Source organism: Rana temporaria, chromosome 9 (assembly GCF_905171775.1).
Source record: "Rana temporaria chromosome 9, aRanTem1.1, whole genome shotgun sequence".
Taxonomy (NCBI): domain Eukaryota; kingdom Metazoa; phylum Chordata; class Amphibia; order Anura; family Ranidae; genus Rana; species Rana temporaria.
Genome location: NC_053497.1, coordinates 65,700,451 through 65,720,205, shown reverse-complemented (window position 1 = coordinate 65,720,205; position 19,755 = coordinate 65,700,451). Strand labels below are relative to the sequence as shown.

Here is a 19,755-nt window from a genome sequence, read left to right as displayed (position 1 = left end):
ACATTACACTGTCAAATGTTAATCTCCAGGTCAAAATATCTTTGGTAAAATGAGATGCTGATAGCAGGACTTGCTCTTGCTGTTTTTTTTTTTTCAGTTTTTATTCTGTCTTTGCTCCTCACACTGTCCCCTGGCCATGTTGTTCGACATTAGGTATGTGGGTTCCCTCTGTGTCTGCCAGGACCTATGGAATACCACTTTGTACTCGCTCCCATTTTGAACTACAAGCTTATGTGCAGCTTATATGCAGCCACTCCCAGCTCTGTGCACAATCAGCAAACCTCCCAATTTTTTGAGAAGGGATTGAGGGACACCTATTAGCAAAAGGTACGTAGGCATGGGACACACCCCCTGCCAAAATAATTAGGTAAACCCACAAGTGCTTTTTTTTTTTTACTACTTCTATTACTTTATATTATCTTTTAAAACTTACACATGCAGCAATTTAGAAATTGGATGAAAGGTTTAGCACTGGGAAACACTTTTTGAAAGATAAAAAGTACACTCCCATATAGATCAGACAAAAATGAGGGACAAATGATGAGGAATGAAGGACAGAGGGACAGTCCCTCAAAATCAGGGACAGTTGGGAGCTAGGAGTCAGTGCAAGAGATGCAGAACTAAAGCCATGCCTCTCCTCCACAGTGCTGTTTTAGAGTGGCTGCTGAACTTTGGCTTTGGTTCTGTGTCTCTAGTCTTGCCTATATAAGCTCTGCTCACCAAGTATGTGCCCAACCGTACCTTAAGGTCGGCTAATTTGGAAACTTTGGTGATTCCTAAATTTTGTAAGAAAAAATGCGGAGGGAGGACGAGTGCGGTCCAGGAAGCACAGTTTTGGAACTCCCTGCTTCTAAAATTAAGGCTTGAGAATGATCTTTTTAAGTTCAGGAAGCTTTTAAAAACTGAGCTTTTCAGTCTAGCCTATGGAATTACATAGGTGTTTATAGTTATTTGATCTGCTAACTATTTTAAATTTGATCTGTTCCGCTGCCTGTGTGTTTTTTTCGGTTGTTGCTGTATTGTTGTTCTCGGCGCATCGAGGCCTACGGGTAACTGACTGCGTTTTGTACTTTTTTTGTACTTTTAAGAATTTTAATAAATAAATAAATAAAACTTGCCACTTTAAAATGCGGCTGCTTCACCGCTTTTGGCCCTATCTGACTGATCAGGCCAGGATCGCTGTGGTGCGCGCTCTCATCCTTCCGCATCTGGACTACTGTAACGGGCTGCTGGCTGGTTTACCTCTCTCCCAGATCAAATCCCTACAGAAAGTCCAGAATCAAGCAGTAAGGTTAGCCCTCGATCTAAGAGGCCACTGACCGACCTCTGGGCACCAGGCAGCCCTTCATTGACTGCCTGTGGGGCAGCGGATCAGATTCAAGGTTTTAAACTTAGTTTTCAAGGCGTTCAATAAATTAGGTCCTACTTACCTCCAGGCGAAATTGACAAGACATCTCACTGGCCGTTCATTGAGAGCGGCCACTCAATTCCGCCTGGAGGTCCCAAAGTTTAGATTAAAAAAGTGCCCCCCACTTTTTTAATCTAGAACATTCTCGAGGTTGGGACATAGAGAGTGGAACCTCCTGCTGTTGGCTCTTAGGCAGATCTCAAACCTGCTCCAGTTCAGGAGGGGACTGAAAACCCTTCTGTGGACTGAGGCTGGGTAGATGGCTGTGCGACAGGGGGTGGAAACCGACGGGCTGATAGGGTTTTTTTTTCTTCTCTGGGCTTTTTTATTCTTTTACTGTTTTTTTTTCCTATTTTTATTTGATTTATGTTATTATGTTTTAATGTTTTTTTTGTTTTAACGGTTTTGATGTTTGTGATTTTATTGTTGTTATTGTATGTACGGCGAATGGCACCTTGTCCCGTCCCCGGGTAGCATTTTGATACTTATATGATTTGACGCTTAACAAAAATATTCAATAAACAATAAACAAAAAGCAGGTATAAACGTTTGGAAATGTATAAAAAAAAAAAAAAGAAAGAAAACAAGTCATTAGAGTTTCCCTTTAACTACCACACACACACCCTATAGGCTATACCTTGCAAATACCATTGTGTATGCCTGCATTCACCTTGGAAAACAAGGAAGATCAGTCAATAAATGCAATAAATTGTCCCACAAACCCGTCTAAGTTTTGCATTAAGAAAAACGTATGCCAAACTACATAACCTTGCTGACTGGGATGTTTTGCTAGCTTATAGTGGGAGTATTTAGGTGGTGAGCTATCCTCCAACTACTTACTATGGTTGAGTGTGAAGGAACTCTCTAAGGTGCTAAGATGCAGACGTGAGGCTCCTGTCCTGCTCCGCAGAGCCGGCATTGTTTGAGATTTTCTATCTGCTGCTCCAAAATGCTTAGATGTCCAGACATCCTGAACCCTAGAAAGACAACAAGAACATCATTACCTATTAAGGCAGCACAGCTTAATGGCTTACGACAAGTTTATTTTAAAAGCAAACACTTCTACCAACAAGTTATATCTTTTAACCAACTGCACAGTATATTTGGCTTGCTATGGGACAGAAGAATCACAAGTATCACAAGAAAATACAAGGGATGGTTTACTTACGTATTATTAGTAATAAAGGTCCACACACTTGTGTGTTTATATAGTGAACTCGGGAATGTCTGAGCACTGGTATAATAAAACTAGTTGTGGTAAAATACCACTAAATACAGTAGACTAAACAAAAAAAAAACTTCTGTGTGCTATTTTATTTTTATTTTTTAAAATAAAACATCAGTTATTATTACATTAGATAAAAATGAGATTGTGAAGAGTTCCAAAAGCTTCATCAAGATTTTTAAATAAAAATGTAAGTAACAGAAGCAAAATTACAAAGCTCCTCACGGGACTTGGATAGCAGAGATATTTATTATAATTTACAAATAAAGTTAATAAAATCAACGAAAATGATTATTCACAGCATACTCCACTAGGGATGAGCTTAACATACCTGGGTTTAGTTTGAGGCAGGTTTGGTGATGAACATTACTTAAAGTGGTTCTAAAAGCAAAATTTTTATTTATTTATTTTCACCCTAATCCTTAGCTTGGATTAGGATAAAAAAGCTGTGAGGTAAAGCTGTGAGGAGATCCGTGCTGCGCGCCGTATAAGTCAGCACTAGAAGTCAAAATCGCCTCCAAGATGGCCGCCGGACGCCTCAGATGGAGCAAGACACGACCACAGTAAAAAGGCCGACTGCTATAGCTAGCTGCGCCATAGCGCAGCCACAACAAAATGTCCGCCAATGGGATTTTCAATGCAAACAGAAAAACCACAATATAATGGTGCCGGCGCCGCCAAAATGGCGGCAAAATGCCACAACGAGGATGAGAAGGCCTACTAGGGCCTTATAGTGGCAAAAACACCCCTACAGAAAAAAACAGCAGGCAAAGACACCCCACAGTCCCCTGATGAGGAGCCCCCCCATGAGTCCACCCCGGCAGCTGCACCAGCATAGCAGCAGAGGGAAAATGACAGAGAGCAGGGAAGAGAGGATAGGAGAAACCCTGAACCCCAGGAATGCCCAGGTGTACCGACCCACTGAGGCAGGAAGGACCGTACTTACCTGTCCATACGAGGACCCACTGACGCATTCCTAACAGGCATACAACCGCATAGGAGTAGCTGTCGGCCCGGTCCACTATGAGTGAGACAACACCACAGCCCAGTCATATGTGGACCCTGGAGCAAAAGCTCACCGGCCACCCCAGGAGTCATGGGTTATGTCGTGATAGACCAAGCCTTTTTGCAATAGTGAGATCAGGCACACAGGCGGGACTGATAAGACTACAAGGATCTATAATATCCAGCCTGTCTCTCAGTCAACAGTTGATAGAAGATTCTCAAGAAGAAAACAAAATAAAAGAAAAGAAAAATAAAAAATTTCCTCAGGGCACTGGGCCCAAAGGGAGCCATACATCCTTCTCTTTTGATAGGCAGAAAAAAACTGAGGCTGCATATTGCAGGAAGGAGGGTTATGTCCGGAGGGACCGCCCCCTAGGCGGGGCTGTTCAACTCTGTTAAATTAACATGTATTTAAATATCCAACATGTTTCTGCCTAGTCCTCTCCTGTGAACAGGAACATAACCACTTGTAACCATAACCACTTGAGAAGGCTGTGTCCGTCCATGGATGATAAGAGAAAATTAATTTTGTGAGGAACAGCAAAGGGCAACAATAAAAAGCAAAACTTTTAAATAACATGCCTGGAGGTTGCAATCAACCTGCCTGTAAAGTGTATACAACTATTGCAGCAAAACTGACATTTAGAAAAAAAATGCTGTTTAAAGTGACTGTAAAAGGGAATTTTGTTAAAATAGCAAACATATCACAATTGTTTTCCACACAGCAGCACTGTTCCTCCTTTTATGGGGTCCCCCACATGTGCTCCTGGCAACCCCCTGCCTTCTAAGTGCCCCCACATCAAGCCATTGCTATGGGGGGCATTCATGTGGACTTGCTCCCGAGGTGCGCTCTGCGCGTCCTTTAATACACAAATCGCGTCTCGGCAGTCCTGGGACAAGACCATCTAGTGCCTAGGATGAAAGTGGAAAACTGTGCCCCCCCCCTCCCCAGGTGGGAGGGCGGGGCTAATAGTGGTGCGCGATGCAAAAGGCTCCATTCAAACCTTTGCAGATGTGATGGAGTGTGCCTGTTTCTGCACAGCACTTATAGGGCAGTCCATTCATTTCAACAGGTTGCCCTATGCATGAAGAATGTGGGAATGCATGCAATTTTGCACAGATTCCTGCAAAACACAAATGTCTACCTAGGGAAGAGGGAATAGATTCAAATTCAAAGATGTCCGGTTGCCAAAATTTGTTCCAAATCTCTTTCTAATGAAAAATTTAAGTAGGCCAATAACATCCACATTTCAAGTAAAAGAAAATAAAACTACTTAACATAAGGTGTCTTCTTCAGAGTCCCCCTTTACATCAGGTGTCCCAGTCAGAGTCCCCCTTTACATCAGGTGTCCCAATCAAAGTCCCCCTTTCCATCAGATGTCAGAGTCCCCCTTTACATCAGGTGTCCCAGTTAGAATTCCCATTTACATCACGTGTCCCAATCAAAGTTTGTTTACATCAGGTTTCCCAATCAGAGTCCCCCTTTACATCAGGTTTCCCAATCAGAGTCCCCCTTTAATTCATGTGCCCCAATCAGAGTCCCCTTTACATCAGGTGTCCCATTTAGAGTCCCCCTTTAAATCAGGTACCCAAGTTACATCAGGTGTCCCAGAGTCCCACTTTAAATCAGGTCCCCAATCAGAGCCCCCCTTTACAGCAAGTGTGCCAATCAGAGCGCCCTTTACATCAGGTGTCCCCCTTTACATCAGGTGTCCCAATCAGTTTCAGTTTCTCCCTTTATAGCAGGTGTCCCAATCAGAGTCTCCTTTTACATCAGGTGCCCCACTTTATATCAGGTGTCTCAATCAGTGTCCCCCTTTACAGAAGGTGTCCCAATCAGAGTCTCCTTTTACATCAGGTGCCCCCCTTTACATCATTTGTGCCAATCAGGGTCCCCCTTTACATCAGGTGTCTCAATCAGAGCCCTATTTTACATTAGGTGTCCCAATCAACATCCCCCTTTACATCAGAGTCTTCCTTTACATCAGGTGCCCCCACTAGAGTCCTCATTTAGATCAGGTGTCCTCATCAGAGTCCCCCTTTACCTCAGGTGTCCCATCAGGGTCCTCATTTACATTAGTGTTCCCCTATGATTGTGCCTCCATATATCAGCTGCCTCATCAGAGTGCCCCCGTAACTCAGTTGGCAACCCCCCACCCCCTTTTCCCACTTTTTCTCACAGCTCTCCTGGAATCAAGGCACCGTCTCCTTCTCTCCAGTCATGTGATGAGTCATAGGACAAGGGGAGAAAAAAAAAAGACAGTCTGCCAGCTATTAATCTCTCCCTGCAGGCCAGAGGGAGAAGAGGAGAAGCCGACTTTCAGCTGCTGCAGGAGGAAAATACAGATTGGTTCCTCGGCACAACTGTGTGCATTGCACCCATATGCTTCAGTGTGTCGCATTCTCTGCAGTTACTTCCTTAAAGTGTATCAATAACCATTTTTGGGGGGGGGGGGGTTTGGAGAAAATTAAAACTTCTGTCAGGTTTTGCTGTCTCAGCTGTCTGGTAAAAATGCTTTTCTTTTTTTACTTTTTTAAGTTAAAGTGGATCTTCACCCTCCCCCCAATATATATATACCTTATTTATCGCCCTATTACGCGCCCCGCCATATAGCGCGACCCGTAATGTAGCCCTGAAATTCCAGGGAAAAAATGTTTTATACTTACAGTTTTGGTGTCTTGCAAGGACGTCCATCGGCGGCCTTGTCCGGTTCGGCGTCCTTCTGCGGCCATCGTGGTGTCCTCCCGCGCTGTCTCCGAGTCGAATCCCCGCTTCCCGCGCTGTGTTTGAACCACTCCGCCGACATTTACAGAGGGCAGTACACTCGGGTATAGTCGGGCAGGCTCGGCTTCTCTCGCGTAAAGGACGTACAGGACACACAGGACGTGACCGCGAAAGGAGCCGAGCCTGCCCGAGTATACCCCCGATTGTACTGCGCTCGGTATATGTCGGGGCAGTGGTTCAAACACAGTGCGGGAAGTGGGTATCGGCGTATATCGCGCACCCATGATTTTGCCCTGATTTTAAGGGCAAAAAAGTGCGCGGTATACGCCGATAAATACGGTATATATATATTAACCCCATTACCTGCACAGTTTAGATACTCAACCACTCAGTGGGTCCTGCTGAGATCCCCCTCTATTCTGCCACCAACTGGGTCCCGCGACACCATTTAAAGAATTTGCGGAACCTCTGCAAGATTTATAATGTGTGTTGTGCTGTTGCAGATTTTCCCTCATTAGCAAAAAGTGAAGGGAAATCTCTAGCTCAGACAGCAGTAAAATGTGACAGGGGTTCTAACCTTTGTTAATTCTATCCAAAACGAATGAAAGCCGATTGCACTCGTTATTTGGGTGTCTGTACACATATTTAATAAATAACATATTTAAATATCTTCTTTGTTTCAGTTCCTCTTTGCACAATGGCCAATCAACTACATACAGTGATCATATTACTTTGCATTATGGCCAAAGATCCTCTTTGTGAAATTGCCAAAAAAGTATATATTTTTTTCTAGGTTCTTTTTTTTCTCTGTAACAGTTGTATTACCTGTTTATCCTGACAGTGAACTCCTTTCACTAAAGCACATCTCATGCATTATTTAGGAGTGCGGACACATTTTCCCTAAATATCGCATGCAATCCTGAAACTGTCAATTCACTATGCCGTTTTGCCGTATTTACCGCAAGACACTGAAAACACTCAGTAAATACTGCATATAAAGGCATTGAACTAAATTCACAGAAGGAAATAAATAAATAAATGCATGCGGTAATTAAGCACTTAGGGCCAGATTCACAGAGCAGATACGACGGTGTATCTCCTGATACGCCGTCGTATCTGTTGTTCTATCTATGCGACTGATTCATAAAATCAGTTACACATAGATAGCCATAAGATCGGACATGTGTAATTGTTTTACACTATCGGATTTTTTTTGGTGCCTTAACTTTACACAGCAATCGTATTGCTGTATAAAGTATGGCCGTCGTTCCCGCGTCGAAATTTAAAAAATAACGTAGTTTGCGTAAGCCGTCCGGGAATACAGAATTACGCTACGCGCGTCGCTGTTCGAAAAAATGACGTCACTTCGCGCAAAGCACGGCGGGAGTTCGGAAACGGAGCATGCGCGGTAGGTCCGGCGCGGGAGCGCGCCTAATTTAAATGGCAGCAGCCCATTTGAATTGGCCCGCCTTGCGCCGGAGGCCGCCGTCGTAGGTTTTCATCGCAAGTGCTTGGTGAATCAGGCACTTGCGATGAAAAATTGCGGTGGTGTAACGGATCTACGATACGTTATGCCGCCGCTCATCTACGTGAATCTGGCCCTTAGCGACTGCCCACCTTAGATCAACTGTGGCAGGGCAGCCGCTCTGCACCAAATCACATACCTGGTACGTGATCCAACACTTCTGCATCCCACTGACAAGTTCCCATTGACATCATTGATCTTTTTAGCCATCTATAAGGGGGGAATTATTCTCAGTGATCCCAAGTGTAAGGAATAATTGAAATAAAGGCCCCTTTCACACTGGGGCGTTTTTCGAAGGGTTAGTCGAGCGTTTTTCTAGCGTCATTCAAGCAAAGCCTCATCTGCAATCCCAATGTGCTGGTAAAGCACCGCTAAGACCCTAACGTTTTAGGGCGTTTTTTCAGTGCCTCAGTGTGAAAGGGTAAGGCGTTTTTACAGCGCTTTCAATTAATTTCAATGGAAAGGGGCGTTTTTGGAGCGTTTTTTTCAGCACCCAAAAGCTGCTCCAAAGATGCTGCTTGCAGGACTTTTCTCAACGCCCCGCCAGTGCAACACCTCAATGTGAAAGGGTAAGGCATTTTTACAGCGCTTTTAATTCATTTCAATGGAGAGGGGCGTTTTTGGAGTGTTTTTTTTCAGCGCCCAAAAACAGCTCCAAAGATGCTGCTTGCAGGACTCAGTGTTAAAGGGTCCATTGAGATGCATGGAGAGTGTTTTATGAGCGTTTTAATAGAGCTATTTTTAATGCTAAAACGCTGTTAAAACGCTTCAGTGTGAAAGGGGTCAAAGAGTGTGGCTAATTTAAATATTTTTCATTGTTTGTGGGGACACAATTTTTAGTTTTGGCAGCTTCCTGTATTGTTTATGGTTCACTTCCTTTGGCTACTCACTTGGTTAGCGCATAAGTGGTTTGCTTGTAAGGAGCATTCTTTCTACTGACATTCCCACTGATATATCATGAGTTGTAGATATAATCATTTTGTTAGCAGGGGTTTCCTGAGACTGAAAAAATTTCAAGGGGTTGGCCATCTGTGTCCCATTGGGGAGATTTACCTTCACTTTTCGTCCCATTGCCAAAACAGGAAGTGAGAGGAAATCCCTGCAAATTAAAAGAATGCCTTGGGCTCCCACAGGTCACCAGAACTACCGTGTTTCCCCGAAAATAAGACACCGTCTTATATTTATTTTTCCTCAAGAAGACATACCATGTCTTATTTTCAGGGGATGCCTTATTTTTATTAAAGCGAGGGTTCACCCTAAAAAAAAAATTTGTCTATCATGCCATGCAGCATACTAGCGTCAGCTACAGTATGCATTTATTTTTCTTTTTACCGCTGTACTCACAGTGTAATCTGTTTCAGACTCCCTCGGGGAGTAGGCGTTCCTATCAAGAGGGGAACATGATTGACAGACAGCTATGGCGCGTCAGGCTTCCCGAAAATAGCCGAAATAGGACTTGGCTCTTCACGCCGCCTGCGCAGTCAGCTCCTAGTCTGTGCGCAGGCGCCGCATAGCGCCGTGAAGAGCCGAGACCTACTCCGGCTATTTTCGGGAAGCGTGACGCGCCATAGCCGGCCGTCAATCATATTGCACTCTTGATAGGAACGCCTATTCCCCGCGGGTGTCTAAAACGAAACTATTGGATTACACTGTGAGTACAGCGCAAAAAAAATAAATAAAGGCATACTGTAGCTGAAGCTAGTATGCTGCATGGCATGGTAGAAAGTAGTTTTTTAGGGTGAACCTCCGCTTTAAGCAGCAGCTTTACTGGTGGTTGTGGGGGGTGAGAGAGACCCACAGACTGTTGCTGGGGGAGAGAAACCCACACTGCTGAGAAAAACGGGAGCCACAGCTTTACTTCTTCCCCTGAGGATACACAATATCTAAAGCAGAGCGTCCTGCTCCTCACTTCACTGAGGAGACTTTTTTACTTTCACTTTCTATTTCTCCCTCTATGCCTCAGCTTGCAGCACAGAATCACTATTAGCTAGATTCACAAAGAGTTACGCCGGCGTATCAGTAGATACGCCGTCGTAACTAGGAATCTAAACCGTCGTATGTTTAAGTGTATGCTCCAACTGAGATACACTTAAACCTAGCTAAGATACGACGGCCTGCGCCGTCGTATCTTAGGGTGCATATTTACGCTGGCCGCTAGGTGGCGCTTCCGTTGAGTTCAGAGTAGAATATGCAAATTACTAGATACGCCGATTCACGAACGTACGCTTGCCCGTCGCAGTACAGATACGCCGTTTACGTAAGAGATACGTCGGCGTAAAGATAAAGCTGCTCCCTAGGTGGCCTAGCCAATGTTAAGTATGGGCGTGGTTTCCCGCGTCGAAATTTGAAAATTTGACGTCGTTTGCGTAAGTGGTCCGTGAATGGGGCTGGACGTAATTTACGTTCACGTCGAAACCAATACGTCCTTGTGGCGTACTTTGGAGCAATGCACACGAACGGCGTGAATACAGCACTTGCCTCTCTGACTTACGGCGGCGTAGCGTAAATACGATACGCTACGCCACCTCAAAGATGCGCCCATCTACCTGAATCTAGCTATATGTCTTATTTTGAGTGGAGCGGAGAGAGGTGGTGTCCGGTTACCTTGCAAGAAGCGTCTGGAAGCGTGGGAGTTGACAGTTCCTGGTACATCCGATCGGTGGATCGATACGCCTAAAACTCATGGTGATCTGTGAGGTTATTACACTATATTGCCATCTTTCTTCATTTGGGTTACACTCAATGGGAATTTCTGACTGAGTTAACCAAGGAGGAACGTACAGAGAGACAACATACAGGAAGCTCCAGGAAAACCTTACACAGGGCTGTTAGCCACACACGCATTTGATCTCATTCACAGAGATCCATGTGAGCTGGTAAGCAGATGTGATATTAGAGGTGGAGGCTTCATGTATTTCTGCTCTTTTGCACGGTTTTCTTCGGATCTGTCTGACACCGCTCTGTAGATACTCTTTGATGTTCACAGAATTTGGACTTTATGGACTAACTGTCATTCACTTAGTACTTGATATTGCACATTACCGGTGTTTTATCTGCACAGTACATTTGGTGTACTTTATATATTTGTGTTTAGTATTTTATCACTTGAATATCTGAAAATCATGCAGCGCAGCTTTATTATATAGTATATGTTCAGGAGGCGGTCCTTAAGTGGTTAATTTATTTTTAATGATAATGGCAAACAGGAACAAAAGAGAGGGTAAATCTCCCTAATGAGGGCACAGACCTAATAGGTGTTATAATACCTTTCCACCCTATCCAAAAATAAAAAAAATAGATTTTCCTTTAGTTATACTTTAACTACCTCCTGCCTGCCATATAGACAAATGGCTAAGGGGTGGGGTGTTCTGTTGTTCTGTGTCATGACGTCCTGTGACGTTGCCCCAGTGTCTGCGGGCGCGTAATCTCAGTAAAGAGCTGATGACGTGGCTCTTTACCCATGTGATCAGCTGTGTCCAATCACAGCTGATCACGTGTTAACAAGGAAATGGCGGTTATCGGCTCTCCTCGCCTCACACTGACAGAGTGTGAGGTGAGGAGAGCCGATCAGCGGCATTTCCTTACAGGGGAGACCTTTACAGGTAATGAGAGCACTGATCATCAGTGCCCTGACCATCAGTGCAGCTCCAGTGTCCATCAGTGATGCCAGTCTGTGCCCATCAGTGATGCCAATTAGTGTCCATCAGTGATGCCAATTTGTGACTATCAGTGATGCAAGTCAGTGCTGCCTTTTAGTGCCCATCAGTGCCTGGTCATCAGTGCTGCCCATCAGTGGCGATCTTTAGTGCCCATTAGTGCTGCCTACCATTGCCCATAAGTGCCACCTATCAGTGCCCATCAGTGCCACCTATCAGTGCTTATCATTGCTGCATATTAGTGCCTCCTCAGCAGTGCCACCTCATTAGTTCCCTTCAGTGCCACCTCATCAGTGCCCATCAGTGCAGCCTCATCAGCACACATCAGTGAAGGAGAAAAATTACTAATTTACTACATTTTCTGACAGAAACTAATACAAAATAAAATAAAATAAAATACAGCAGTGATTAAATACCACCAAAAAGAAAGCTCTATTTGTTTGGAGAAAATGATAAAAATGTAGTTTGGGTACAGTGTTGCATGACCGCGCAATTGTCATTTAAAGTGCAACAGCACTGAAAGCTGAAAATTGGCCTGGGCAGGAAGGGGGTAAAAGTGCCCGGTATTGAAGCAATAAAGTAAATACAAAATATCTTTATAAATGTCAAATATTGAAAGAAAATACACTTATATAAATACCCTTCTTCTGCAACGTTGTCTTTTTTATTGGTGGAAGAAAGGTATTATATATGTGTGTGATTTTAATACAATTTTTACTCAATATTTGACATTTATAAAGATATTTTTTATTTACTTTATTTAACTTGGTTGTCTTTTATACACCTTGTGTGTCCTGTGAAAGCAGCTTCCCTTTGACTGGTATTCTAGTCACTTTTTTTCTTTTGTATTAATACATATGCCGCAGGGAACGCACTGACTTAGTGAGTTGGCATGTTTCTATGATTTAAACCATTTTACTTTTTTATCTATCTATATATATAAAACTCAACGTGTGTGTATGTATGTATGTATGTATGTATGTATGTATGTATGTATGTTCCAGCATCACGTCCAAACGGCTAAAGATATTAACATGAAACTTGGCACACATGTTACTTATATGTCAGCAACAAACATAGGATAGGTGGTTTAACCCTTACCCACCCCCATTTGCCATGGTCGGGGTTTTTCTTTAAAGTCCCATTCAACTCTATGGGAAATACATGTTACTTCATAACTTCCAAACGGCTGTAGATATTTCGATAACACTTGGTCACATGTTACTTATATGTCCACTTAAACTATAGGATAGTTAATTTATCCCTTAACTACCCCCATTTGTGAGGGTCGGGGTTTTTGTTTAAAGTCCCATGCAAATCAATGGGAAATGTATGTTCCCACATAACTTCTGTACCCCTGGAGATATTTCAATAATACCTGATACACATATTACTTATATGCCAAATAAAAATATATGACAGTTAAATTAACCCTTACCTACACCCTTATATAAAAGATGGGTATATTTATATTACTATGATTTTCCTCCCCAAAAGGTTAAGATAGGAAGACCGGGTCACGCCGGGTATTCAGCTAGTTAGCAATAAAAACTGACAGGGGTTCAAATTCTTCTCCACTGTATACATCCCACTGGATATTGAGGAGATAAAATACTGCATGGTGTCATGAGATATATACCGTATGTGGACGTGGTATTTTAGAAGCGTTTTTTTGGTGAATGACAATTTTTTTTTTTATTCTATGCAGTATTTTACTGCATTTCTTAAAGCAGTAGATTCTGCTTTGTGAATGGAGCCTATTATGGTTAATAAGAAGCTAACAGCTATATCTTGACCAATACTTATAAACCTTTTGTATAGCAACCCTGGATATCATACACTTGTCCACTGAGATTTGAGAAATCTTTACTTACCAATTGATAGAACTGATACAACAACCCCCTGGGCCCCCACCCCCCTCCCCCTTTTCACTCCTGGTTTCTAGGAACCCTCTTTTCGTATGACCTTCCCAAATACGTTCTTCTGTACTACCTTTTTATTTGCTATTCTTCTGTTTTTACCAACAGCACTTAACTGTGTTTTTTTTAACAGCCTGCAACTACGCATTTCCTTTGGCAACCCGTTTTTGGGTATCTATTAACTATGCAACATTTGTGACTATGATTATACGTTACCCTGTCTAGAGTTCATGTTCTTTTTGAAGTGACATGTCCACGACGGCCAGGGCCGGCGCTAGCGCAAGGCAACATGGGCACTTGCCTTACAGCGACAGCGACGACCCCGGGTACAGGGCGGAAAAATTACCCTTTTTTTTTTCACTGCCGCCGAGTGTCTGTCATCTAAATGGCATTCAGCCATGGGAAGTACCATCAGCGCTATGGGGGGCGCCCAAAATAAAAATAAATCCCTGCTTTAAAAAAGATTCCCACCCACGGCCACCTCCCACAACCCCAGGCGGCGGTATGCACGTCTTCTAGGCAAAATCAGCTCATCAGCAGTCCCCTGTGTCTGGCAGCATGGAGGAGCCAAGTGTGACATGCGCCCCCTTGCCTTATAAGGCAATTAGCTCTCAGTTGTGACATTTGATTATACACGTAGGTTAAATTAAAAAGATTGTACATATAACAGTTGAAGTCCAAGTACCAGGATACAGGCTGTATCCTGGTACTTGGACTTCAACTGTTATATGTACAATCTTTTTAATTTTATATATTACTTAAAGAATTGTTTAAGTTTATTTTTGTCAGAGCATTGCTTCTGTTCTCATAGCATTTATTCTCTAACCCCAGATGTGTCTACAGCCATACAACGAATATATGTAAATATACAGGCCTGTAATATATTGACTGAAACACTCAGAAAGACATGATCTTTACATTGCGCAAATGATTTGCAATGTGTTTTTAAACATTTCAAAATAATTATAACTTCCTAAAGTCCTCTATAAAGAAACATTATTCCAGGAATTCAGTGTAAAGCATTCCTGTGTAATCACTTATAAATACATTAATAAGAGTCTTCAAGCACTTTATGTCCTGCTGCACTTTCACGGTTGAAAATGAAATGTTTTGTAGTTCTTATAACTTATTTTATGGAACAACTGTTGATAAAATGCACTTTACAAAACCACAAATAGTTTGTTTTCTATCTTTCTCTATTAGGCCCCGTACAGACGGGCAAACATGTACGATGAAACCGGTCCGCCGGACCGTTTTCAGCGTACATGTCTGCCCGGAGATTTCTGTATGATGGCTGTACACACCATCATACAGAAATCCGCGCGTACTCGATACACGGTGACGAGGCCGCGCCGTCGCCGCAACGATGACGCGGCGACGTGCGCGGCCCTGGCAGTTTAATGCTTTCACGCATGCGTCAAAGTCATTCGACGCATGCGAGGGATGGCGGCCGCTCCGACATGTACGGTAGGTCTGTACAGACGACCGAACATGTCCGACGGACAGGATTCCAGCGGGCATGTTTCTAAACATGTTTAGAAATATTTGCCCGCTCGAAAAAGGCCCGGCGGACAAATGTATGCTGGAATCCTGTCCGCTCGGCTGTACCGATGACCGAACATGTCTGCTGAATGTTCGGTCGTCTGTACGGGGCCTAAAAGATAAGTAAGTTAAACGATCACCTTAAGCATCATAACCATTAAAGCTTAATGGAGAACATATATGTTGTATGGTGGGTGTGCGCGCGCGCACACGTGTGTGCGGCAAAATGCACCTTCGCCTGAGTTGGCAAAAATCCTTGCATCGGCCCTGATGACGGCTTACTCTATATTACTGATGTAACCAGCCAACTTTGTATACTGTATTCTCTATGAACAGTATAATCATTCTACTTGTTCATACTGAATGGCTGTATATTACTGAGGCTGTTAGAAAAAAGGTTTATAAAAGAAAAAAATTGTGAACCTAAGTCAAGACTAATGCCTCGTACACACGATCGGTTTTCCCGTCGGTCAAAAGTCCGCCAGGAAAACCGAGGTGAAAACCGAGTACCTGCTCGGTTGCTTTTCCCCGTGTACACACGGCCGGTTTTCCCGACAGTAAAACTGCCATGACAGCTTTGGTTGGGAAAACCGGCCGTGTGTATGCTCCACTGCAGTGTTTCCCATAGGAAAACTGCCGAGCAAAAAAACGCAGAGAATCTTGGCGGGAAAAAAAAGAGAACAAGTTCTTATTTTTTTGTTCGCAGTTTTCCTGTCGGGAAAACTGCTATGGAGCATACACACGGCCAGTTTTCCAGACCAAAAGCAAACATGGAAAACCAATCGTGTGTACGAGGCATGAGAGTTTAAAATTGATATTTTGCCAATAAAGGGTACTGGAAGTGTAAAACAAAGATGCCAATATGGAACATGTACCATAGTGCTTGCCGTGATTGCAGAGTGCACAATTCCAGACTTGGCTAACCCCAATGCATTCCTGGAGCTGAATCCATTTGTGAATCTCAATAAAAAAATACGTCCTAAACATTCTTGTGGATAGTCTTGTATATTTGAGTCCATAGAGGAGAGTTACGGGTGCACCAGCCATGGCATCAACATGCCAAACATGCCCTTGTATCTTTGCAAGCTACTACCATACTGTATCATACACATACAAGTACTTCAATTTTTATGTACTTTTAAAGATTGACAGCTTTAAAAAAATACAAAAAAACTTCAGTGTTGGTTCAGTAATGCTTGTGATAAATTTGCAGGCTTTTTAGTCTTCTTTGGCGTCATTAGGTTCCTGGTTTTTGGACTGTTCGAAGAAAGATGTCACATTTCCTTTGATCAGCAGACAGCTGATACACAGCTGTATAAATTTATTATCTGATGCTCACTTGTCTACAGGCTCCGTATTTTACTGCAGAGATGACATTATTATGTGAACATCATAAAAAAAAATTGCAGCTAAATAAGGATATAACAGATGTTTTTGTTTCTGAAAATTAAAAGCACAGAAAAGATACAGGCAGTCCCAGGGTTACAAACAAGGCAGGGACTGTGGGTTTGTTCTGAAGTTGAATCCGTTTGTAAGTCGGAACACACACACATTTTAAAAGTGTAGCTCCAGGCAAAAATTTTTAAAAAATGTTAAGCTTTTTGGATAGCCTAGGGAAGGGTTATCACCCCTGTAACATTTGTTTTGCTGTCTGTGCCCCTGTTGAGAAGATTTCACCTCACTTCCTGTCCCAATTAAAATAAGATTTAGAAAAATTTGGATTGTTAGGGAAACAAGGATTGGGCATAAAGCATCAGTGGAGACACCTTTTTCCACATAATAACACTAATGCCTTGTACACACGATCGGAATTTCCGATGGAAAAACTCAGACGGATTTTTTTCATCGGATATTCCGACCGTGTGTGTGCCCCATCTGAGTTTTTCAATCGGAAATTCCGACGGACTTAGAAAGAAAGACAATGGAAATTCAGTTAGTCTGTATGGAACTCCGACGGAGAAAACAATACGCATGCTCAGAATCAAGAACAAAAAAAGCAGCGCTCTATGGGTAAAGTCATAAAACTGTATAGTCTAAAACAGGGGTCTCCAAATTGCGGCCCGAGGGCCGGATGTGGCCCTTTGCTAGCCTTTATCCGGCCCTTGGGGCAGTATTGCTCCAAACAATATGAGGCACTATTCCTCCCAATGACACCAACAATGGGGCTCTATTTCTTCCACTAACAGCAATGATGGAGCACTATTCCTCCTCCTACTGCCCACCAACACTTGGGCCATGTTTATTCTCACTGATGCTCGGCCCTGGGAAATTTCCTACCCCCATTGGTCAGAATCCGGCCCCCCTGAAGTCTCAAAGACAGTAAACTGGCCCTTTGCTTGAAAAGTATGGAGACTCCTGGTCTAAAAGATAATAACATTGGTATAGACACACACAATAGTATACAAAAAACTCATGTATAAAAGATATAGTTGATATGACAATTAGTCCAAAATGAGAGCCACTGAAGGGAGTCCTGTGATGGAATAGTTAACTATGTCATATCAACTATATCTTTTATACATGAGTTTTTTGTATATTATTGTGTGTGTCTATACCAATGTTATTATTATCTTTTAGACTATAAAGTTTTATGACTTTACCCATAGAGCGCTGCTTTTTTTGTTCTTGTGTTCCTGTGCCCATCCTCCATTGGTTGGCGGCTGCACTGGGTATCGTGTATCTTACTTTCACAGATTGGACTGTCTCGCTTGACATTGTTGTAGCGCCATAAGGGGACTTTGTTTTTGTTTATGCTCAGAATCAAGTCGATGCATGCTCGGAATCATTGAACTTAATTTTTCTCGGCTTGTCGTAGTGTTGTACGTAACCGTGTTTTGGACGGTCGGAATTTGGCGTGACAGTGTGTATGCAAGACAGCTTGAACGGAATTCCATCAGAAAAATCCGTCGGAAGTTTAACGGAAATTCTGATCTTGTGTACTGGGCATTACAGGAGAGAATTTCCCTCCTGTAGATTTCATCTCAATTCCTGTTGTCTCCCTCGTTTGTAAGCAGGAGTCGTTTGTAAGTCAGATGTTTGTATATAGGGGACTGCCTGTATACTGATTTGTTAAGACCCCTTCTGTTTAAAGGATTAAATCATGCTAGCAATCTAGGTGTCATTTATTGATCCTACTTTTAAACAGACAGGCAAATAAGCAACTGCACTTTGCAATGTGTACAGTCTTGTTTCCCTCAGTAAATCAACCCCCTTGTCACATAATACTTTAGCTGACCATAAGTAGGCCGCAATTTGGTCAGTTTAGCAGGGACTGGCCAAAGTTCTATTCTTGTATGGGCAGGGAGGTTGCAAAGAAGTCAATCTATCAATTGACTTCTGTACAAACAGCCCTGTAGAATTTCCCCCACATGATCAACACCACTGGCAGTAATGGTAAGTGTATTCTGACATCAGGGAGGTTTCTCTGCTGTCAAAATGCAATAGCTCAGAGGGAAGGATTACTGCATTCACATCACGTGTGTGGGTAGGGGAATCAAGTAATTTTTTTCATTCAACTCATTGGATGAATGACAAAAAATGATTCATCAATTGGCTGCCTTACCTCTCTTATCACCAATGCCACTGAACTCTGCTTTGATCACTAGAAACAATCCTGATACTTCTGGGAGCGTTAACCTCCTGGGTCCACTGCAGTTCTCACTAGTTCCTGCAGTGAGAGCAGCAGAAAACAATGGAATTCAACACTCTCAGAAGTGTCTCACAGTTTGGAATATAGTCTGAAAGTGTCACATCTTTAACAAATAATTTACTTTGGATGTGCTACACATAGTTACATGGTTAGTCAGGTTGGAAAAAGACACAATTGTGTTCATCTAGTTCAACAAAAAAAAAAAAAAAATCATACATTCCAATACTGATAGTTGATCCAGAGGAAGGCAAAAAAAAAACAGCAAAGCATGATCCAATTTGCTAACAACAGGGGAAAAAAAATCCCAATTCCTAATTCCCAAAACATGCCCAAACAAACTTCACAATGACAGCCGGGATTTTCTATGTAGTCTGCAGCTATTACAACTACTGCTGTCAAAAATGGACCTTCTGACTGAAAAGTAGAAAGATATAAAATAACATTGTTACTTTTGTATTGACTTGGTTTCATTCATCTACAGAGGAAAGGGATGGGCATCCATCTTCATATGATGCTTCTTAAAGCTACCTGATAATTACATTTTTTTATTTTATTTTATGTTTTTTCTATTTAAGCCTTTAATAACTTTTAGTTTAAATCAACACTGATTAACTCCTTATTCCCCTTATTTTCCTGCAGAGTTTCCTTTGTTTATTTCTATTTATCTAATTATTATTTCTTAATTTTTTTGACTATTTCATTTTTTTAGTGTTGTCTTTATTTAATTTGTAAACAAGTTTGAAATGCTTTGTTCCAAAATCATAATTTTAATCAACATTCCCCAATTACTGTCATTTTATCCTAAGCTTTTCCAAAAATGTCCCTATATAATAAAGCTCCATATCTGGACCAATCCCTTGCCACATATCCTTCCACTCCATATTAAAAGAAATTAGGACAGGCAGGGTCTGAACAGCCTTATGCCTACTACACACCAAAAATACTGATTTCAAATCAATCGTACGATAATAATACAATAATCGATCACAACAGTTTCTGTGAAATTATCCAAGGGGGCAAACGTGAACATTTTTCTCGTTCAATACTAGAACAGTTTTGTTTAATAAGTACAGTATCAGTATGTCCAAAAAAAATCCGAAC

General features: G+C 42.3%; 1 protein-coding gene across 2 annotated transcripts in view; it reads right to left on the bottom strand.

Annotated features, from left to right (window-relative positions):
- The window catches only part of DOCK11 (dedicator of cytokinesis 11), a 333,222-nt gene that overhangs the window by 144,167 nt on the left and 169,300 nt on the right, over positions 1–19,755 (bottom strand). For both annotated transcript variants that reach the window (XM_040323688.1, XM_040323689.1), the window contains one exon: positions 2,249–2,385. In XM_040323688.1, the coding sequence (XP_040179622.1) occupies positions 2,249–2,385 (137 nt within the window). The remainder of the gene's footprint in view (positions 1–2,248; positions 2,386–19,755) is intronic.